This window comes from Tachypleus tridentatus, chromosome 8, assembly GCF_004210375.1.
Source record: "Tachypleus tridentatus isolate NWPU-2018 chromosome 8, ASM421037v1, whole genome shotgun sequence".
Taxonomy (NCBI): domain Eukaryota; kingdom Metazoa; phylum Arthropoda; class Merostomata; order Xiphosura; family Limulidae; genus Tachypleus; species Tachypleus tridentatus.
In genome coordinates this window covers 41,599,391-41,623,953 of record NC_134832.1, presented here as the reverse complement: position 1 = coordinate 41,623,953, position 24,563 = coordinate 41,599,391, and the positions used below count along the sequence as shown (strand labels likewise).

Genomic DNA, 24,563 nt, shown 5'->3' with positions numbered 1-24,563 from the left:
CGTGAATTATTTTAAGTCGTTACAACTGGGGATTTCTGTGATAACGTAAATAAGCACAATTTAATTTAACCATTATATTTGTTTTGGAATTTTGCACAAAGCTACTCGAGGGCTATCTGCGCTAGCCGTCCCTAATTTAGCAGTGTAAGACTAGAGGGAAGGCAGCTAGTCATCACCACCCACCGCCAACTCTTGGGCTACTCTTTAATTAACGAATAGTGGGATTAACCGTCACATTATAACGCCCCCACGGCTGGGAGGGCGAGCATGTTAAGCGCGACGCGGGCACGAACCCGCGACGCTCGGATTACGAGTCGCACGCCTTACGCGCTTGGCCATGCCAGGCCTTAACCATTATAAAGGATGGTTTTTACTAAATTATCAGAACTTTTATGCGTACTGAATGTTTAGTATAATGTCAACAAACACCAAGCAATTATCCATAGTGGACGCTGCCCGAGTTACATGATTTGCGTGTGTTCAATTTATAACCTTTCAAGCTGCGGTACGTTCACGCGTTTGAATTGAATGCGTTTCTCAGTGTTTGTTCATAATACTCTTGGTTTTTTATTAATATGTTAGGTTACAAAACTGTGAGAGCTTGTAAAGCAGATCGTACTACTGTGGTGTACACACTTATTTAGCCTTTTCACACTTGTATGTACAGTAGTAAAACAAATAGATCGTATTGCAGTAGTGTACGGATTTAAATAGCCTTTTCATATTTGTGCTCAAAGGAGTAAAATATGCGGATTGTACTACTGTAGTGTACAGTGTATACACTTATATAGCCTTTTCACACCTGCGATTACAGGAGTTAAATATTTAATAGAAAAAAGTGTGAAGTTTTGCCAACTATATGGAGAAAAATTGAAAATCGCACAAAATATTATATTGAGACCAGATCTTTCACCGATGAAAATTATTTTTGATTACCAAAGTTTGTATAAACAGTAGGTTTCATAAATTTATTTTCAATGAAAAGAAGATGATCACTAAAAGGATAAGATGATTTATATATTATACGTAAATAAAGAAAATTTAAGCATTAAGCGAAAAGTGTGATGTGTATTGAAATTCTTCCAAATTTTTTGGGTAAAGCGTGTAACAGGTATGATTTTTTATATATGTTTGCACTAAAAATTTCTAAGTTTATAAATTATGCCTTAGTATAATTGCGTGGTTAGAGGCATTATGTTTGCATTTTTACGAGGACATTAAATGTTTTCTTTCGTAAAAAGCAAGCTTATAACTGGTGTGAGGCCAACCAATCTAACTAGCTTAAGCGAGGTGAAACAGTATCATCTCAGAATTAATTTGCTTGTGGTGAACCTACATCGTCGATAAAATATTCAGTCCTAGACTGGATAGAAGATTCAAAATAGTTTGTGAAACCCTTGAATGTAAACCAATATCTGTAATAACTGTTATTATAAGTTCTGTTGTTGTTTGTATATTAAAATATATTTGAGTTAAGAAGGAAAATTGTATCAATCTTGTTAGCAAATATTATAAAGTTACTACATATCGACATTTAATTAACTTCTAAATTAAAATTAAATTTTCCGGTTATTTAAAGTAATAATACTTAACACACAGAACAATCATAGTACGAGTTCTTGCCGTTGTATATAGTTATTATTTTATCCAAAAGAAACATCTAAAACTACTATTACGTGCTGTTGAACGCTACAACATAAAATATGACATCTGGAAACATATTTCTTCTGTTTGATGTATGTGTTATGCAGTAAATGTCTCTCCTGTAACAGATTATGTGTCATTTCATATAGAGGAACGCTAAATTAACATGTATTTTGTATCATGTTATTGTATAGTAGTTGATCCCTTCTACAGTAACTTGTGTATAGTCGAAAGATTAGGCGTATTTATAAGTGATCAAGGATATTAATATAAAAGACATGTTTGAATGTCTGGATGAATAATATTAACAACCTTTTTTACTGGCGCACCAGACAAATTAAGATTAAAAGAAAAGGTTAAAATTATTTTATTAGCACCAAATGGTTAAAAGCCTGCCATAAATTTTGACACGGTTTAGTATCTTCCTCATTGGCCTCTGGTGTGCCAGTTAAAAGGTTGTTAAAGTCGATGTAGGCTTTCAGCATCAGCAATAGGTACTTCGGGAGCTGAATTATAAGCTGTAGATTAAATGAAAAATGACATCAAAGGAAGAGGAGAATGATATTATGAGACGAATTATTTACTGAGTAAATATCATTGGTTTTGATTAACTGATTTATCGTTTTACAGTCTTGTTCAATGCCAAGACGACATGGTCGTCCTAAACGTTCCGATGGTAGCGTGTCTGATAGTTCGAACAGCGCCATTGTAAGACAGGTGAGAACAACTTTGTATAGATTACATTTTTTGTGTGTAAGTTCAGAAGCGTCATTATCACATAGAATATTTTGTTTAGTTTTAAAGAACATTTCAGAATTAACAAAATAGTATTAATATCAGATGTTTATTTTAATAAGTAATCATTTTAGCAGCACCAAAGGAAACAGACATAGATAGTCCAAATAATGCTGTTGTAATTGGAACATTTTAAGTGACGGTTCAAAGTGATAAAAATACCAGTAATAAATCAAATAGAATTATTTATAAACGAGTTGTGACAACGGAAATATTCAATGAAAATTTTTATCAGAGCCATTAATTGATTATAAATCTTAAATAACCATTTCATGGCATTTGAATAGCACTATTATGATATAAAACTCTTTCATCTGTTAAAGAAACTATCGCGGTAATTATAAGACAGATGTTTGTAGATATTAAATAACACAGTATCATTCCTATAGAAGTAGCTATACGTGGTAAAAAGTAAAAATACTTTTCCTTGCATATTAGAATGCTCCATTGTAATAAAGAATTATCCATACGTGATAACGAAAACTTTAGTGATGGTTTGAATATTTTAACACAAGACTACTTGTAAGTGTTGAAAAAAACTTTTAGCGATATCTACCAATATTGTTTGTTAGTTTTAACGATGTTTTGGTGACTCCACTATGAAGATTATTAATGGGTCTGTATTTTGGATTCTTGTTTCTATAAAACCACGTCTTAATGAATGTGGGGGTGCATAATAGATTAGATGTTGAAAATATTTTCAAATATATGTGATTTGAATAAATAGAAAAACTCCAGTTTCGATCCCTTGTGGGAAAAGTATCAATGGTTTCAAAAACAAGAGCTCATTTGTGTAAATTTAGAAATTGTGTATTAAATATTAAACGTTTGTTTTTTATATAACTTTAATGTTCTTGAAAATCGAATACATTTCTAGTTTATCTTTAGAAAACACGTTTTTTAAATTTAATTGTAAGGAATCTGAATTTCAGATAGTATGTTTTTTGGTTTATTTACTCTTCTAATTTTATTTGTTACTGAAAAGAACGTGATCATTAGGGTTCTGCGGCACTTTAGAGGTTCTGTTATGTGTCATATTATGAAGATTATTCAGCCCATATGCCTAAGAAGACACTTAATACAATTCAAGTTGTTCCTTATACGAAATGATTTTGATTACCAATTATCTGGTTTTCTTTTAGTCATATTTTACATGTCTACTAGGGATGGTAAAAGCAGAATAAATGATGGCTTATATTTTCTATACCAACCTAATCACATTATAGCAATTAACCTTAATTAGTGGTAATGATCATGTATTTCATCCATCGTTCCTGAGCTGTTTTTTTTTATACTCAGCGAAATATAGGGGTGGTATTATGAATACAGTTGCGTACAGGTGCTTTAAAAGTATAAAACGTTGAGCGAAACAAAAAGTTGGAAGTCATAGGGTGCTAATTCAGAACTATTTGAGAAAAAGCTGTCGACCTGAACTGTACAGTTGCATCATTTACTGCTCGACAAGAAGTTCAGAACTAAGCATGATCATGTTGCGGGGAAATCTGTTCTATTTCTATGACAATACACACGGAAGTTTGAAGATAGTTACTGAGTACAACACCATAGCTGGCTGGCTCTTCTTCTTTGTGCTGTTAAAAATCAATGCTACTCTCAGCTGCAATGTATTTATGAAACCTTTATTGGAACACACAATATATTATATCACTACCAGCAGTTGGTCATTGACCGATTAAAATTCATTGACTACACTATAATCATTTCCAGTGAAAATCCCCTTTCATTATTAACATCTACCCTTTCCCGATATCTATATGTTTACCTAAACATCTCATATATCAAATGTTTATTTCATGTACCTACAGTTATTTATATTTTCACTGAATATATACGAAAAATAAAACATGCTAAATGTAACCTGTGTTTGCCAATAATTCTATAAAATGTATATCCGTTCTTAGTTATACCATTAAAATCAAAATCCAGTAGTAAAAAACAACACAAACAATACAAAGTATTTCACTGGAGTTATTGAGGAGTGTGGGACCATTCCTACTAGATACAAGAATAAGGAAGCGACCGTTCACCTCTAAAATTTACCGTTTGTTTCCTAAATTGTCACAAAAGTTATGGTAAATTTTAATTCGTCTTATTTTCCCTTTATGAAGACAGGTCCACTGATTTAAATCGCAAATGTCTTATCGTTTTTTAACGTTATCGCTCTCATTTTCAGTGTTGAACTAAGTAACTGTTTGTTCACTTATCTGTTGCTCTTTCCTTCTCTTGTCTTCTCTGATTATTTTTAGCATGGTTATATGTGTACATGCTTTTTAAACCCGCTATAAGGGTGATCATAACTTTGAAACTACTAATGTAGAAAATGTGAAACATCTAAAAAATATTAAACCTTAACTTACATAATTACAGTTTAACCTATACTTCAGTCAAAGCCATTATTTATCAGTGTTTATGAATTAAAATATTTTAATCCGATAGTTTGGAAAGGTAGCTGTGCTTAAGAAGTAGAGATATCTTTACTTATAGTTGCAAATGCTTCAATATACTAAAAACTGCCTGTAATTGATAAAGAAAATGTCAATGACAGTTGGTTTGTTTGTTTTGGAATTTCGCACAAAGCTACTCAAGGGCTATCTGTGCTAGCCGTCCCTAATTTAGCAGTGTAAGGCTAGAGGGAAGGCAGCTAGTCATCACCCCCCACCGCCAACTCTTGGGCTACTCTTTTACCAACGAATAGTTGGATTGATCGTCACATTATAACGCCCCCACGGCTAAAAGGGGCGAGCATGTTTAGCGCGACAGGGATGCGAACCTGCAACCCTCAGATTACGAGTCGCACGCCTTAACACGATTGGCCATGCCGGGCCCCAATGACAGTTGGAATAGCATCATTATAATACAGAAATAGATGCAATTTACAATTACTTAAAATTAAAATATCAAGACATTTAAAGTTTGTAATTTTAGTATGAATGTATTTGGAGTGCTTTGCTAGAATGTTGTCATTATTTACAACCTTGGGCTAGGAAGAAAGATACAATGGATTGGACTTCTTTCTCTTTTCATCGTAAAGTAGAAACAATGGGATTTAGAAGTTTAAACAGTATAAGAGGGTAAATAAGTTATCATTGGAAAGTCTGAGTGGCTAAATAATAAAGTTCAGACAACGAGTAAAATCTTTGCAAGTTCAGATTTGGACTTAACTACTGTCAGCCTATGAAGCAGCAGTTTACTTGACGATACTTTGGGTTGTTGGAGGAAGGAATAGGGAAAACTCTAGGATAGAAGGGATTATTATATGCTCTGTTGTAGGTTTTTGTTATCTTATCACATATATATGGTCACAATGGTACTATGTAAACATTACGTTTACATAATAACAAACAAATATGGTAATAGATATATGTGCTAAATTAAACACAAAACATAGTTGCAGTTGTAGTTAAAGTTGAATATGTTTAGGATAACTTAATATTCAAGATAGTTCAAATCTAAATAATTTTTATCTCTGTAATAATTTTTACTATTTTAATTTTCGTTACATTTCAAAAACGGAGGTGTAATGAGAAACAGAACTCTTATTTTATAAAATATTGTTTTTCTCAAAATTAAAAAAGAAGAGATGTACGAAAAGTCTAAATTTTTGAATTTTTTATATTTTCATTTCAATATTAATCATGTGATGATGAATACATTCGTAATTTTAAGACATCACAAGTCAAATAAATTCCACCTTGCTTCCGTTTTGTTGTTGTTGTTTTGCTATGAATGACAATGTACATATTTACCGTCTGGTCTTACTATAGGTGTAGTAAACAGATGACTTATGAGACATTTATGGTTTATTTAGATATAATTAAATTGTTACATTTCTGTGGACTGTATTTGAAAAATGATAATAAATTTTTTTATAAGGAAGATCTGGAATTACGTTAACGTGTTACGAATTTTGATGGCAAATGGGTAAAGCGAAACTCGATCATGTAAGAGATAGGATACTTAGGTGTTCACTAACACCTGCAGCTGCTAAAGTGTTGTACTCTTAACATGTTTAAAAAATGTAAAAACAAGATGTACATGATTATACAACTTAAATAGTTTTATTTGTTTTGTTTTGAGTATTCGCTCCAAACTACACAAGGCTTATCTGCAATAGTCGTTCCAACTTTTGAATTGGTAGACTAGAAAAACGGCAGCAACTTAACAACACTCATCGCCAATTCTTGGTTACTCTAATCGAATAGTCTTAAAACACATTCATGTTCACGCAGTGCAGAATGTGAATTCTGATCTACAATCTAGAATGGTAAGGAGTAAGCTAAGTGTGGCATCAAACTAAACAGAAAATATAACCTAGTACAAATAAAACTTTGAAGAACCTTTGCATTTGGTGAATACTGTACAAAGTTTATTCGAAAATATCCCCTTCTTTCTTCCAGATAACTGTACATTGTACCCGAGAATAATGACACATGATTTACAAAGTATTTAAATATAATTTGAAGTTTATGGAAATTAATTCTTAATTTCTACGTATTTAAAACTTTTGTAGGACTAACAGCAGTTGGCATTCATTTAGATCGCACAATTTTACAAAATTCACGTGTCAAAGTATTTAGGGTGAATTTCTAAAAAAAATACCTGAAACCCACTGTATGGCCGTCGCACCAAACTTGCTCACCCTTTCAGCCGTGGGGGAGTGTTTAAAGTGATAGGTTTGAAGAGTACTTTTGATGGATAGTGCAATTTGATATGACTTTGTCCAGTGCAGAACACAAGGTACAAAATGGAGTGGTTTTCCGAAATTTCTCTCAATTTTCAAATGCAAAAAAGTAAAAAAATAAGTATGTCCAATGATTCAGTTAATCAGACAATAGCGTTTCCAATCAGGTCTCTTTAAGTTATGCTTTTTTAGCGATATCGTAGATAATATACTTGATAGAAGTGACGTTACATGAGAGCAAAAAATCTTAATTTACAAAAACCACAAAATGGCTTTTGGATTTTCTGGATACATACAGTTTTGGCATTGATGAATAAAAATCTTGAATTTAAGTCTAGGTCAAAATTGGCAAGTTAGGATAAAAACATAGGTCATTTTAGACCAACATTATAGTATCACAGGCCTTTATATTTTCACATGTAAAGGTTATTACGCCTCAAAATGTGTACTACAAGTTACAAACACCATTCAGTTTGCAATAGAGATTTGATTAAAAATCATAAACATTGACTCTTGTGTTGAATTGGATATAAATATAGTATAACTGTTTCTGTTGCAAACTGTCTTTGTTAATCTGAAAATGACCTAAGAAGGTCGAAACGTCGTTCTGTACTTTATTTTAATTAAAGTTTTAATACCCATATCAGCCGACTTGAGAACACATTATAACTGTTTGTATTAAATGCAAATAATTCGAAAATAGAAAAGAGCCCTTTGAAAAGCTAAGTATGTGAAAAAACTTAAGCTATACATGTAAATGTTCATTCAAGCATAAATATATTGAAAAGCTATTTTGTCGTTGTTAAATACAATGCCATACAAAGCTGTTTGTGCTCTGTTAACAACGACTATCGAAACCCAATTTTTAGCTTCGTATGCCTTTTGACTTATCGCTGAACCTCTGGGAAGTGAAAAGTTATTTTGACTTACAGCAAAAAATATATAAATGTAAGATAAAATAATAGTTTTCGAAAATGCTAGGCTATTCACGTTTGTAAACTAATATTTGACATTTTATCAATTTTTCTTTGGTTGTTGCTAAACTACAACGCGAGCTATGTGTGCTGTGTTCTTTACAGGATCTAAACTATGAATGTTAACTAGTTTAGCACCGAGGAGGAAGCATTTTCTTCAAATTAAATGGTATGAATGTTCAAGATAGTTAACCAAAGCTGTACTTTAGATAACGTCTTTAATAGTTTAAGTGATTTTGTAGGAAGATCCATTTGTACCAAGACCAAAGTTAATTAAGATTTTCTGTATAGCAAAACACATACATGTGTTTTAGAAAAGACTGTGTATTTTAGAAAGTTAACCATATGAAGGAAGAAAAGAACTTCAAATCAACAAGCTAAAGTATATGATATGAATTAAATATTGTAATTGAATTATAGTCAACATTTCAGAAAGACGTCCATTTATACTTTATAATTTTACAGAAAGAGGAAGTCATTTTTAACGACTTAAAATAAATCAACTGTAATTATAATCTTGGTCCCGCGATATTATAAAATAATACATTTAATATAAAACACGTGTATAATATCACTTGAGTATATAATTAAAATACTAACGTTTGATCAAACGTTGTTACAATTTCGGTCACGCAAAATAATATACACAAAAATAAAAACTTGTACTTTCACTTTTAATTGAACAATAAAATAATATTGTATTAGGTATTTTTAAATCTTAAACCCGTAATTGATAATATTTTATGAAGAACTGCTAACAATATTATGATTTGCCATATTATACACAGCTTACTTTGTGGGCTCTGGTGATGAATTATGGAACTTATTTCTCTCTTCCTGACTCCACTTACTGACGTCAAAAAGTGGCATATGAACCTCATCATTAATCAAAATATTACTTTTATAACTGGAAACCATTTAATGTTTTGAAGAACTCAATTATAGCTCAACTGAAATAGTTTTCTGCCACTGAATCTAATACACATGTGAGCTAAACGACCAAGTCAGTGACCCAGGAGTTTGAGTGCAGCCGTCCATAATTGCTATCTACTGACCATAACGGCAGCACTTTATTTGAACATATAAACGTAATTAATTGTCACTTTTATAAATAAATGAATAATTAATTCAACTTTCGGCAACAGTTCAGGTGAAAACTAATTGTAAGCATAAAGTAGTTTTCACTGATATTCATATAGTACCATTATCATAAAGAAGTAGATATAAGCAGTAAAGTTACTTTTGGTGACATTTATATAGTACATTTATCAGAAAGTATACATAAGTAATAAAGTTACGTAAAGAGACATTTATGTAGTACCATTATCAGAAGGAGCTACATATGAGTAGTAAAGTTACTTTCAGTGACAGTACATATATTATAAGAAAAAAATTACATATAAGTTGTAGCGTTACCTTAAGTGGCAAATACAATAGTACCAATAGTACTTTTGCAAAATAAAGTAATATCCAGTGGTATTTATAACATCATTCTAAATTGATAAATACCTATTAGCACGAAATTAATTTTCGATGAAAGTTTGAACCATGTGATTATTAGACGAAAGATGTTTCGTTTGTAACCTTCAATGGCATTTTGAAAACTTTCAACAATTGTCAACAATGTGCTTTATGTGAGATGTCAAATATTTCGATTATTAGAAAAATCTCTTTGTTAAATAAACTTAAATTGGAGTGTCAGAGGTAACGCAAACATTTACCTTTATATAAAATAATTTTCCGATTTACCTATGTATTTGTTTGCTTGGTATTTGAATTATTCGTACCGTTTTTAATTTTTGACAGAATAACTTGGCGTTAATCATTTGGGGCCATAATCCTTTGCAAGATATAAACAACGAAACATTTTTTTGAAATATTCATGGAGAAAAGGGTAAAAATGAGACTTTAAAAGTTCCGGGGGATCTTAGGTTAAAGTGAACTGTTATCGATTTGGTCATTGAGATGAAAACAATAATATAAACTTCAAATATTGGAAATTTTACAATTTCAGTCCGCATATGAGACAAAAAGGAGTTTTGAGACTATAAATCTTATGTCTGCGTGGGAAATGACAAAAACATGTAAAGGATTAATAAATTTAAATATACGATTATATTTTCATATTGGAGCCTTTTCCGCAGTGGGGAATCAAAGAGAGGTTGGGGGCTTTTAAGGGGGCTTAAAAACTACTCATGTAAGGGTATGTATTTGTGTATGTATTTTTTTTTTTGTAGCAAAGCCACAGTGGGCTATCTGCTGAGCCCACCGACGGGAATCGAACCCCTGATTTTAGCGTTATAAATCCGTAGGCTTACCGCTGTGCTAACGGGGGGCCGGCTTTTAAGGATGTGTTTGAAAACTGGCAAGAAAATATTAATAGTCATGGAAAACAATGTCTGCTAATATTTTTTTGCAGTTATTGATTCGCGTGAATTTTCACGAGTAACTGACATGTTGTTACTCTAAATCAATTATACAAATGTGTAACATTTTCAGTATGGACCATCTTTGTATGTGTGTTTGATAATATAGTCGTACACAGAAGAAACTTATTTGTAATTGCATTTGTAATGCAACATATTCTATGCTTATACTCTCTTATCAGTATATACAGTATTTATACAGAATACCTTAGCTTGTATAACCATAATGAATATTTTCAGATAATGATATATATATTTGCTATTAAAATAAACTGCATTTTTTACCACTCACACATACAAAAAAGTAGCGTCTTTTGTTAATAAATAAATTGTATATAGATACGTTTTCACATTCGCAATTACGCACTCACAAAGCAAAAACAAAAATGTGTTTGGTTTTTCTTTCCTGTCTGAATATGAAAATCAGGGTTATATTCCCACTTAAAAGTATTGCCGTAGATCAGCCTACACATGAATTGTAGTTTCAAACCTCTTTTCGTAGTCAAAAATTCTGAGTGGACAGTAGAAGTAGATTACTTGTAGCCATAGGCATGCAGACGAAACATAGTCGTGCTTAGACAAATCTGTAGACGTGATGAGAAAAAAATTCACCCATTTTGTAATCTAGAACTGTAGTATTAAACAATCTAAGAAAGAATTAATTCTGCAGTCCTCTCGTTGCTGCGTGACTAACGGTCATTAATAAAACACGCGAACCACTAAGATTTGAAACGCTATATAGAGATTGCTTTATTAACCACACTTCGTTGCTGAGAGAAGGCGGACGACAGAATTTGGCCCGGCACGGCCAGATGGTCAAGGCGCTCGACTCGTAATCCGAGGGTTGCGGGTTCGAATCTGCGTCACACCAAACATGCTTGCCCTTTCAGTCGTGGTTGCGTTATAATGTGACGGTGAATCCCACTATTCGTTGGTAAAAGAGTTGCCCAAGAGTCGGCGGTGGATGGTGATGACTAGCTGCCTTCCCTCTAGTCTTACACTGTTAAATTAGGGACGGTTAGCGCAGATAGCCATCGTGTAACTTTGCGCGAAATTCAAAATAAACCAAACGACAGAATTTAAACTGTTTATTTTATAAAGTAGCCAATCAGGATTATATAAATGTACTTGTAAAATATATCATTGGTGAGAGATAGACATAAGTTTAGTACGGACATATTTTATGAATTACATTTGAACACGCATCACTTCTAACTTCGATAACTACGTTAATATGCAACATTAAACAGTGCGCAGTAACCTGTGCAACTATTACAATTTGCTTTACCATGGTTGTGATAACAATTAAATTAGGCAACCTATATTATAGAAACCATATGAAGCCAGGAAACTTGTTATCAGTTGATTAATTTGAAAAAGTTTTTTTGACGTTTACTTTTGAGATAGATTTTCGGTAATGTCTTGGATCAAACAAGAACTGTATGAGAAGAACGATGCAAGGTAAGTTTTATTTTTAATGGAAGCGCATCACATTTCATTCAGATATTTTCTGAGGAGAACTGGGGTGCAAAACACTTCTTATTTATAATGGTAATCGTGTATATATGTTCATATTTTAAAGCTAAGAGTTCAAGGTAAGTCAATAAGTAACTACTAAATACTAATCAAATACATCAATAAGCATATAGATAAGACATGACACGTATCCGGTACATGAGGATAAATACTCTCATAAACATGCAGATACATAAGCAACCAAATATATAAATAGATAAGCAGCCACACACTTGTGAATAAACAATAAGATATATATATATATATAGGCGACCACATACGTAAATAAATAAGCAGCCACTCGTCTATAAATAAGCAGTAACGTATAAATACAAGAGCAACAGTATACTGAAATGGATAAATACACACACATCCATAAATTAGCAGTAACCTGTGTATATGCAAACAATCACATATGTAATTGTAAAAGCTTCACGCATAGATACAAAAGAAATCGATTATATTAATAGATAAGCAGTCAAACGATTATATAAATGAACATTAACGTACAGATAAATAAGCAGCCTCGGGTATATAAATAAATAGTAACATGTCGATAGGTAAGGAACAAAATATGTTTGTAAATCGATAAGCAGCCACGCGTCTATAAGTAAGCAGTAATGTATATGCATCTACAAATGTCAATATGTAAGCAGCCGCACCTTTATAAATAGTAGCATATACATAAATAAGCGACAACACACGTAAATATATAAGCTGCCACACATCCATAAATAAGCTATGACATGTAGATACATAAACAACTACATATGTAAATAGATAAGCATCCACGATTTTATAAATAAACAGTAACAAGTAGATAGATAAGTATCCACATATGTTGATAGATAAGAAGCCACACGTTTAAAAATAAGCATTAAGATCTGCATACATAAGTCACTAAAGCTATATACATTATACAGTGTTGCCTACACATTTATAGTCCTAATTTCGAACTAGAAAACTAGAGATCTAGGTAATACTAACCACCGTAAAATCTTGGGCTCTCTTTTTTGACTAGGCCCGGTATGGCCAGGTGGTTAAGACACTCGACTCGTAATCTCGACTCGGCTCGCCATTTCAGCCGTGGGGGCGTTATAATGTAACGGTCAATCTCGCTATTCGTTGGTAAAAGAGTATTCCAAGAGTTGGTGGTGGGTGGTGATGACTAGCTGCCTTCCATCTAGTGTTACACTGCTAAGTTAGGGACGGCAAGCGCAGATAGCCCTCGTGTAGTTTTACGCGAAATTCAAACCAAACCAATACACTTTTTGACTAAGTAGTGGGATTTGCTTTATACAGCAATCACGGCCTTTAAATGCGGAGCGCGTTTTTGCAGTAATAGGCCCTGAATCACGAATCCTTGGTTTATTAGTCAAAACACCTTAGCAACTAAACAAATAAATCATAACTAAACAGTCAAAAATTTTGATGAATAAGTAGCGGCGTGCAGTGACGAATAAATAAATATTTATTTAAAAGGGTAAAAGCTGTAACAGATTTACTGTTATACATTTATTTTAATGTCTGTTTGTTTTAGTATAGTATTCGTTTTTGCATGTGACGTACATTGTTGGATGTGTATTGCGCAAGTCTCACGTGTTCTCTAAATTTGTAGAAGATTCTTTAGAGTAAGCATCAACATTTGTTTTACGAAAACGTTAGCGTGTTCGAACTTTGTTGAACGTTCTAGAATCTTGCGTGATTCGCATAAAAGCAGCTAGTCGAGAGACAATAATAGATTATTATTGGTCAGCTACAGTCAGTGTGCTATAGACCTCGGAAATAGCAACTGTGATTAACGCCTATCAATCAGTATGTGTGTTTTCTTATAGCAAAGCCACATTGGGCTATCTGCTGAGCCCACCGAGGGGAATCGAAACCCTGATTTTAGCGTTGTAAAACTATAGACACACCGCTGTACTAGCGGGGGGCTATCAATCAGTAAAATAGAGAATTTGACCACGAACGTTAATAGTTTTCGAACATTATAAACTGTTCAACTTCAGTGAATTAACTTCGGACGTTAGTATTTACACAAGGACATTAGATATTGTCGCCGGTGAAACTTAGGGCGCTTCACGCTTATCCAGCCGTGTAAAGAAATGTACAGGTTTATCAACAAAGAATTAATTTACTATCCGTATACATTGATAAAAGGTTCAGTTGCAGACCAGGTATAAGACTCGGTATTGTTTGTAAGTTTGTAAAATTATTGTATATAGACCATTATTTGTAATGATCTTATTTATACAGAATATGCTAACATTTTGGCCAAGACTATACGAATGAAATTTTAGGAACAAGCAAATAGACAAAAATACAAGTAGATTAATTTAGCTAAATATTTTATAGCTATGTTAGACTAACACAATCTGGTGTCCTTTTGACATGGTAAATATTATAAAAAAATGGGTAGATTTTTTAATAATGTTTGTATATTAAAATAAATTTGTGTTAAAAACGAAAATTGTATGTATAAATCTTGTTAGCAAGTATCATAAATTTGATACATAATAACATTTTACTATCTTCTGAATTTAAATTTAAATTTTTCACTGTTTGAAACCTTAATACGTAGTATACATAATATAATAAATCAGAGACTCGCCTGAGATAAATTATTATACGTAATAAAGTAGACAAAGAAGTGGCTATGCATGGAGAGAGACAAGCAATTACAGATCAATATAGACATGCATTTATATATATATTTAGAGAGAGATAAATAGCAGACATTCATACAGATATATAAGCATATAAAACATTCAGATAGCTAAGCAAATTGATGTGTATTTAGAAAGAAGCTACAAAGTGCAGACAGTCAGTCGGGCATATATTTCGTTTTAAAATCAAATAACAAGTTTACTTGTTACAGACAAATTCTACTGAATCTCACTATTTGTTCCATGTCTTCTTAAGTATACAGTTATTTGCAATTGATTAACTCAGCATGATATGGAACTTTTAAACAACTTTCTCATCTGTTCCTCGTTTTATCTAGTTGTATTTGAAGAATTAACTTTCCTTCAGCATATTTGGTGAGAAATTATTTATGCGTTCCCTTACGTTTTCTGTCATTCCTCAAAAGTGACCCCAGTTTCTTCAGTATTTTGTTCTATTCATATATCTTATCTGTTATCTCTAACATATCTCTTAGCTCCATCACTCCCTTTTGAAATGCTTATATCTGATAAAAGTAACCCGTTTCTTACTAAAAGATGTAGGTCATGGGTTGGTCCTGGACTATGAAGTTGACAAGGCGAGTTCTAATGCCACAAAATATTCCCTTCTTTAAGTTATAGGTGCTTGATAAGAGTGACAACTAACCTATTAGCATAGATGATAGAGTGCTGCTAGTCAACAATCGAAATTATGGACGGTGGCAAATTGTCTTAGTAACTTTGCCATTAATACAAAATAAGAATACAAATGCTCTCAAACAAAAATCGGTTCACTGTTTAATCACTTTATATTTGAGAGTTGTTGTATCTTTCTTTCCCTTTACGAATGGTTATTTTTGAGGAGCTAACCAATCTTCCCCCTCTATCAAAATTATGATATACAACGAGCTATCGCAACCCTTTCCCAATAAAATGTACATAGTGTTTAGGCCAGAATGTTTGCAAACTGATCTATATTGATGGTATTTCTACATGCATGGAGTATGTGTTGAGTAATTACTTGATCAGTATTAAAGGAGGTAGCACAAACGTGTATGAGTTGTTACTCTGGTATGTATAAGTTGTTTTGAACATTTGTATATAAAAACAAATGTATACATCTGTTTTGTATAAAGGGTGTATGTTTGGTATAATCCTTTTAGAAGCATATCAACGCTTTGTTCAGACAGTTTCTGTGTACTTGATGTACTTGCTCGACTGTCTAGAAATGGTTTGAAGCAAATGGACATTGCCAGAACAGTAGGGTACCTCAGTGTACTGTGTCCAGAATACTGAAACGCCATCGGATTACGGGAAGCGTTATTCCAGGAAGTTCTGTTAATAGACACCAAAATAATGCTCGAGTTGACCATTTTTTGATCAAGTTAACACGTCAAGATCGCAAGAATTCTTGCAACATCTTACGACAGGAATGGTATGAACCTATTCATTCTAGGATACCGAAAAGTACAGTGAATAGGGGACTGGCCAAACAAGGTTATTTTACAAGGAGAGTTATCCTAAAACGTATATTAACCAAAATATTCACCATCATTAGCGTGTTACTTGACTAAGACAACATGCCATCTTACAGTTAGGACACTGGCGACATGTCATCTTTTCAAATGACTCCTATTTTCAACTCTTTAAAGCTGACAGTAGGATTTATATTTGTCGTTTGCTTGGAGAACAGATGAAGAAAGACTGTCTTACCCTCAATGGACAGATAGGAGGTGGTGCAGTACATGTTTGGGTAGATATTTATCACAGTGGAAAAACAGGTCTTTATATCCACAGGGAAGCGTCAATGGCGCATTCTACAGGCATGACATAGAGACTATATTTCTACTATATGCTAGAGCAAGGTTTGACAATAACTTAGTGTTAAAGGATGACAATACTACTATTCATAGTGCGAATATTGTAGAGGATTATCGCCACAAGATTGTGGCCAACAAAATCTCCAGATTCTAGTTCTGTTGAAAACACTTCGACAGAACTAAGTCAAACATTGCACCAAGACCCTAAAACAGCTATTGTAACTGATTTGCAGTGTTTTCTAGTGACCAGTTTGAATGAAATTATGATGAATTACATCAATAATTGACAGCACACCACGTCGCCTTGCGAAGGCTGTTAGAGTATGAGGAGGACCGACCAAGTACTGAATATTTATTATGAACTGGTATAATGTTACAGACGCTATTCATAATAATTTGGTGTTATATTTTGTCATTATATATGTTTTGATGAGAGTTGTAGTAGGTGAAATTCTGAATTACATATATTTCTACACGCTTCTTATAAAATTGTTTGCTGTTCTGATAAATCGTTCATGATTCCACAGAACCTGTTTTATTATACAAGTTACAAATGTAGATTTTTAATATAACAAGCAGATTGCAGTTTGACAGTGCTAAGTGTGTTTGTATTTTATCTTAGTAATAATGATCTTATTTGTACAAAATATTTAACATTTGGTGAAGACTATACGAATACAATTTTAAAAGTAAGCAAATAGACAAAAATACAAGTAGATTGATCTAGCTAAATGTTTTATAGCTATGTTAGACTGACACAATCTGGTGTCCTTCTTACATGGTAAATATTATTAAAAATGTGTATTTTTATTTCAGCCTAATCTTCTAGGCAGAATATCTCTGTACATATCGTTAGTAGAACCTTCATAGGAAAATATATAAAGTTCGCGAAGTCAAGCGTTATCAACATAGGCAGTCAAACATCAGTAAATTCATTTGTGACCCAATTAAAATTAATATCGTTAATAACATGAATTCATGGCGTATTCAAAGAACGATTATTGGTAAAATGTAATTATATTAATAATTTCTAATATATAGAAAATGTAGTGCGCTTTGGTAGCAATAAGTTTCAATCATGGCTTTTATATCATGTTGCTAAACAAGAAAAGTATGACTTTTGTATTGTACTAGAAAATATTTATTGACTTCTTAATTTAGTCTTCGTTGGTTAAAGACGTTTATTTTTCTGTTTAAGTTCTTGGTGGTATGAAATAGTTTAATTGAGAAACGATTTTAGTTTAACATTGAATCGATATTTATACTTTTATGATAAAATGTATGCACTTAGCTCTAGGTTAGGTCATTCCTCACTACCTCTTTACTTTAAGCTTATTATACCATGACGGAACCCTACACCTCTTACGGCCATCTTGCATCACCGTCATTAAAATCGTAATTGGTAGACAGTGATCGATAGAAATATGGATAAATACCTTCTATTTCGAGAAATCAAGCGGGACGTGATGTGACACACTTTGGCTTTTATATAGGTTAGATTGGAAGAAATAATTACTTATTTACCAGCCACTTTAATAGAAATTTGAAGAAAAAGAAAAGCAGTAACATTACAGTCAATGTTAGTAGAAAAGAAACACTAAAAAGAATTACTAATATTATAAGTAGTTGATTTAATAGTCTGTTGATAAACCGAAAGTTGAAAAAGAAAAACTCAGCCAGAATTTACGAACTTGCCGGACTTTTTATGGTATAGATGTCTATGAAATTTCGATTGAAATTTATTGAAATAACTAATTTTAAACCAATAATATAATATCTATTCAAATTATGATGTAAAACGAAGTACCAATTAAGTTAGTTGTGACTATAACAAATATACTGCACTAAGAGCTTTTTTTTAATTTGTCAGTGCATTAATGCATATGTGTATTGGGTTGTTTTTTTATTTGTGAAGTAAATATTTTCTTTATATATACTTCCTTGTCAATACCATCTCCAACAGAGTTAGTCATAGAATCGTTATCATAGTTAAATTATAAATTACTAGCGAATGGATCCCGAATTCGCTCGGGTTGATGTATTCTAGATCACTACGTCATTGTGTGTGTATTCTGAACCTATATACTTTTGTTGCTTCTTTACGACGTGCGACCTATTTATAACGGTAACTTTCTCTCTGATTTGCCCTCCGATTTTTAAACTTGAATAATAAAAACAAACCTCTTTAATTAACGGAGTCTCTAACTTTTTCTATTTTGTAGTTCATATATTTCATTTTATACTTTCAGCAATAGCGCACACGTGCTTATTTGTCTGTTTGTGATTTATAATATAAGGAATGATTTATTTTTTATGTGGTTTTTCGCTATCTTACCTCATTAAAAATGTGCGTATGCATGTACGCACGTAGACAAATAATAATACCGAGGTGCTTTTTCTCAGGGTTCACTTAGTATGAGTGCAAAGTTCAGGTTTTTAGGTTTTTTCCTCTTGGAGTTATGGCGGTCACGCACACAGACACATCCTTTTATTATTATAGATTTAACAGAAAACAGTGTAAAAGAGTGCGAAATTTGTAGTGAATATTACAAGAATCGGTATCTTTCAAATGAATTAAAAATAAGTTGAAGATTTAAATAAGCGTTTATAACCTAACAATATTTCTCCAGAAAATTCAAATATTCAGTGGAAGCTGCCTCATCCATAAAAATGAGTGTTAGAATAAACAAAACGGTAAGAAATAGAGTTGACAAGAGTTGTCAAAAAGAAAGTACACTCCAATACATTAACGCATTCTTATAAAACTTACCTAAACGTTGAACATTAAATAATAGTCATACAATCTATCCATATATAAGTACATACACCTGAAATATTACATAAAAGTTGATGGCAAGTAAATACTTTGGACTGTCACTCTAAAATACACCTACATATAGATCTTTAAAAGTGAAGTTTACGACAGGTATAATACTTTAATCAGTCATCACAAAAAGACACTTCCATGCATAAAATTGATAACAAATACTTTAATCTACTAATATAAAACATTCGTTTATGTGAAATATTACATGAAAAGTTGACGATAAGTACAATATTTTAACTCCTTATTTCTAAAAATACCTCATATGTAATATTACATAAAAATTCACAAAAAGTACAATAATTTACCCTGTTATTAGATGAATAATTAAAGACAAGTATCTTTCCCAGAGAAACATTCATGTGAAACATTACATAAAAAGCGGACGCCAAAATGAATACTTTATTCAATTATTTCAAAAGACGCTTCCCTGCAGAACGTTACATGTGAAGTTAAAGACAAGTATAACAATTAAATCCGTTATTTAGAAAGATACATCTATTTCTGTCATTACATAATAAGTTGACGAAACGTATAATGCTTTAACATTTCATTTAAAAAAATACTACCGTGTAGGTTGACGAGAAGTACCATAATGTAGATGAAACTTTCATGACAAGTACAACACTTTAAATTATAATTACGAAACGTATCTCAGTATAGAACATTGTATAAGAAGTTGACAACAAATACAGTATATACCCTCTTTCAATAATATACAGCCATGTAGAAACTTACATATATGCCAATAGAAAAGATATCTACAGGTGGAGCTTTACCTAGAAAGTTGATGAGAAGTATACTTTAATCTATCAAAAAGGCATCTCTGTGTGAGGCATTACATAAAATATTGAAGTCATGTGGAATACTTTATAATCTCTCATTTCAAAAGCTACTTCCTTATGAAACATTACATAAAAAAATGACAAGTATAATGCTTTATAAAAAAAACAACAAACTTCCATGCTGAACATTACATGTAAAGTTGACGGAAAGCGCAATAATTTAATGTCATTGCAAGAAATACTTCCATGTAGAATATTACGTGAAAAACTGTCGACAAGTACAATGGTTTTTTTCTGCCATGACAGAAGGTACCTTCATGTGGAAAATTATATGAAATGTTGATGATAAGTGTAATACTTGACGGTTTTTTATAAATGATACCTACAAGTATAATCAAAGATACTTCCTTAAGGAACATTACATAAAAAGTTTATCAACGGGTGTATTTAATCAATCATTTAAAAAGGATACCTCCATTAGCACCTTATACGAAATGTTGACGATAAGTAATATGTTTTAACCTTTCGATGCAGATGGTACCTCCACATCAAACATTGCATAAAAATGTTCAAGTACACTTTAATTTGTCATTCTAAAAGATACTTAGATGTAGAATATAGTATGTAAAATCGACAACATATTCATTAAATTAACCCCTCAGGAGAAAAGATACCTTCAAGTGGAATATTACACAAAATGTTGACTGTTAAAATCTGTAATTGCAAAAGACCTGTGCATGGTACATTACATAAAAAGGTTCATCAAGTATACTTTAATGTGTCATTCTAAAACATATCTCTGTATGAAATATTACATGAAAAGCTGACGATAGAAAAGATATATTCACATGAAGCATTGCATAATAGTTGAAAATAAGTACAATAGTTTAAACTGCCACTACCAAATATTTCAGAGCGTGGAATATTACCAGAAAGGTATACGAGAAGTATAATGCTTTAATAAGTCATTGGAACAGATAGTAACGTGTGGAACACTTCGACAAAAAAATTGATGGCATGTTCTGTACACTAATGTGTAATTCCCTTCATGTAGAACGTTACAAAAAGTTGACAAGTAGAAAACTTTAATCACTCTTTTCGAAACATACCTTCTTGTGGAATATAAAAAAAATTACGAGAAGTCTCAATACTTTAACCTGTCCTTATAAAAGCTACTTCCTTGAGGAACATTACATGAAAAGTTCACGATGAGTAAAATGTTTTTACCTGCTATTCTAAAACATACCTTCACATAGAACATAAAAATTCACGACAAATACAATACTTTAATCCATTATTACGAAAGATACTTTCATGCAGAATATTACATGTAAAATAGACGAGTGGTAAAATACCTTAACTTGTCATTACAAAAGACACTTCCATATAAAATAATACATATACATTTCGTAACAAGTACAACACATAAATCCGTTCTCATACAATATATCTCTGTAATAGGTGGATGTATCGTGAGTTGTGGGTTCAACTTTCTTTCCTTATAAATATAGTTGTTGTTTATCTTCCAGTGTACATTTATGTTGTCATTGGCAAGGTTTACAAGTAACGAACATGAGGAGGTTTAAGAACATAAAGAGCAAAGAACACCATCAGTACATTGAGTGAACATAGAACATGTACGTATAATACATGTAAATTATTTACAACAATTATGGTAGGTTTTTAATAATTTCTCTAATTAGGATTTCTATAATGTTTAACAACTTATAAATCACTTCAATTTTTAATGATTTTATAGACGTATTGGAGAATTTACATAACTAGCCTAACCGAAACATTTGAACTTACACAAACCTGGTGTGGTGGGATTTCTCCGTGACACTTGTTCCAAACATTTCTACATCAGGCATGGACTCAAACTGTACTGCACCTCCAAGCTCTGTAACTTCTACTTCTTCTGTCCATAACATCAGAGCCAGTAGTCAGGATGTTGGTACTTTTCTATGTGAAACCAAAGCCGATACCATAATACGTTATTTCAGTTTTTACTCAACTATTTTACATACAATATTATGACGTCTTACTAATTCCTATTATCTTTAATTTTCCAGACTCGATGTATCCTTTTTAGACAGTATTTATAATTCCCGGGCTAGCCTAGAATCCAGGACACTCGACCTCTGGTCTGCATATGTTCTTCTAGCATAAGCATCCACAGGAGCCTACGTTAGTATCTAACGTCTTCTCCTTCTTTGAACTATTTTCATACATGGTGTACAATATCTCATTTAGTCGGTAAAAGTTTGTTTTAATCTTCAGAAATACTCTGCCAACTTTGCCACTTAAATAATGCCTAGTTTCCAATGATATATCAACTGCAAATTTTAACTATTTGATGTTTCAGTCTTGACCTTTTTCGTTTAATAAAGCACAAGTCATTTTAATCTAAATTTCTATATTATCTGATTTAGTTATCCAACATATTTTTCTACTTTAGTAGTGAAGATTTTAATTGCTTTATTTGGATAGCTGTAAATTAGTTTAACACTTTTGTTTCTATTGAGCTACTTGTATTTTCTTTAGCCTGTGTAAATCGTTCGTGGTTACAGTTCTGAATAAAACCTTTAAAATACTCCCACCTGCATTAATTACCTCAGTTACTGAAGCTGATGGGGTTTATATTTTTTCCCTGTGTATGTGTGAGGAACGTTTGTGTATTGTCAGCAGAATTTCTCGGAAATGGCTGAATATATTTGGACAAAAGTTTACATACAGTTGGACTATGACCCAATTTATAAGTCATTAGTTTATTGGAAGGTTCAAGCTAAAAGTTCACGAACATATCCCTATCTGTTAACATGGAGTCTGATTTTTCACATTTTGTTGCCTCTATAACTCAGTCAGAAAAGAATACCGTTTAGATGAATTTTGGTAGACGTGTATAATATTATTTCACAACGTTGTGCGAAAAGTGGTCCGTGTTCGTTGATAACGATGGAGATGCGGGCACATTTTCGTATTTCTCGAGGGCCACTGTGCGGTGGAGATACGTGCTCTACTGAGTGCCTCTCTAGTTAATCCACGTTTCTGTATACTCTGATTTAAGCTGGAAACGTTGTCCTTAAAATTGTTTAACAAACATCTTTTTCATTGCAATATTTTTAGTTAGCTTTGAATAATTTTCTACTTGTCCTGTTTACATCATTGTTAATTCTTTTATGATAGTTACTCCAGGATTAATTAACATACTCATTTTATTCCCTTAGATGTATTTCACGATTTTTCTTTCAAATTTACGTAATTAATTTTCTCGTAATCTTGTTTGTAAGTTAACATATTGTAAAGATTTTTTGTCTTCAACAATTAACTGTTTATCGCTAGATAAAATAAAATTTCCTTTATCATGTACCTGCGTTATTTTCCATTGGAAATACACATACATTTTTTTTCTACCACTGTGGTCAATATTCACATCAGGAGGATTCCAGCACATTTAAAAATATACTACTAATTTATAAAACTAGAGGGACATTCAGTCGAATGCATATTTATGCCATGCAGTGTTATCATATTGGTCTCTCTAAAAATAAGAAACTTTATCTCTGTATCCTTCATTACCAATGGACACGAACTATTTTCCGCAGAACAATGAGAAATAATTTCATACATAAGAATACTAAGCTTCATCAAAATCTGATCATTTCTGACTGAGACATAGAGCAAAATAGTGTGAAAAATCGGTCTCTATGTCAAGAGATAGGGATTTATTAGATATTCATAGCCTTTTTGTGATCTTGGACCTTAACCTTCACCCTTCAAAAACTATTCACATGTATTTAGTTCAAATCCTTTCAGACGTTTTTGAGAAATCATGCTGACAATCATAATCACATAGTATGAAACTAAAGAAACCAAATAAGCACAGTCGTAAAACCAAATAAAATTAATGATGAATTAGACAAAATAAAACAATACTTCATCAACATCAATAAGTTTCTTCCACAAACCGTAGAAAACATTATACGCACACACCTAGACAGAAAGCACAATCAACTAACAAAAGTAAATATACCCCACGAATTAAAAAATCACGAAACCATATACTGCTGCATACCATATATTCCCGACATCAGCAGCAAAATAACCAACATTTGGCAAAAACTAGTAACAAAATATGACATTCCAGTTAATATCAAATTTACTCAAAAACCAGGCACAAAACTAAGGTCTATACAACGTAAAAACTACACTGACAAACACCACACCAACATTATTTATAAAAAAAAAAAAGTGATAACCACCATGACTTCTATATTGGAGAAACAAGTAGAAAAATGGAAACCAGATACAAAGAACATAAAAAGTTACCTTCACACGTTTTTGAACACTGCAAGTCAAATAAACACAACATAACCATAGAAAACACTCGGATACTAAATAAAGAAACAAACATAAAC

General features: G+C 32.2%; 1 protein-coding gene and 1 long non-coding RNA gene across 6 annotated transcripts in view; one reads left to right on the top strand and one right to left on the bottom strand.

Moving 5' to 3' along the window:
* LOC143222256 (voltage-dependent L-type calcium channel subunit beta-1-like) overlaps positions 1-24,563 on the top strand; it is a 106,685-nt gene that overhangs the window by 2,406 nt on the left and 79,716 nt on the right. For 3 of the 4 annotated variants that reach the window (XM_076448493.1, XM_076448492.1, XM_076448496.1), the window contains one exon: positions 2,275-2,361. In XM_076448493.1, coding sequence (XP_076304608.1) covers positions 2,275-2,361 — 87 coding nt within the window. Of the gene's footprint in view, positions 1-2,274; positions 2,362-24,563 lie in introns of those variants that run through there. The other variant, XM_076448498.1, reaches the window with a different exon arrangement.
* Positions 1-24,563, bottom strand: part of LOC143222257 (uncharacterized) — a 38,613-nt gene that overhangs the window by 10,138 nt on the left and 3,912 nt on the right. For both annotated transcript variants that reach the window (XR_013012132.1, XR_013012131.1), the window contains exon 2: positions 21,961-22,107. This is a non-coding gene — a long non-coding RNA (uncharacterized LOC143222257). The remainder of the gene's footprint in view (positions 1-21,960; positions 22,108-24,563) is intronic.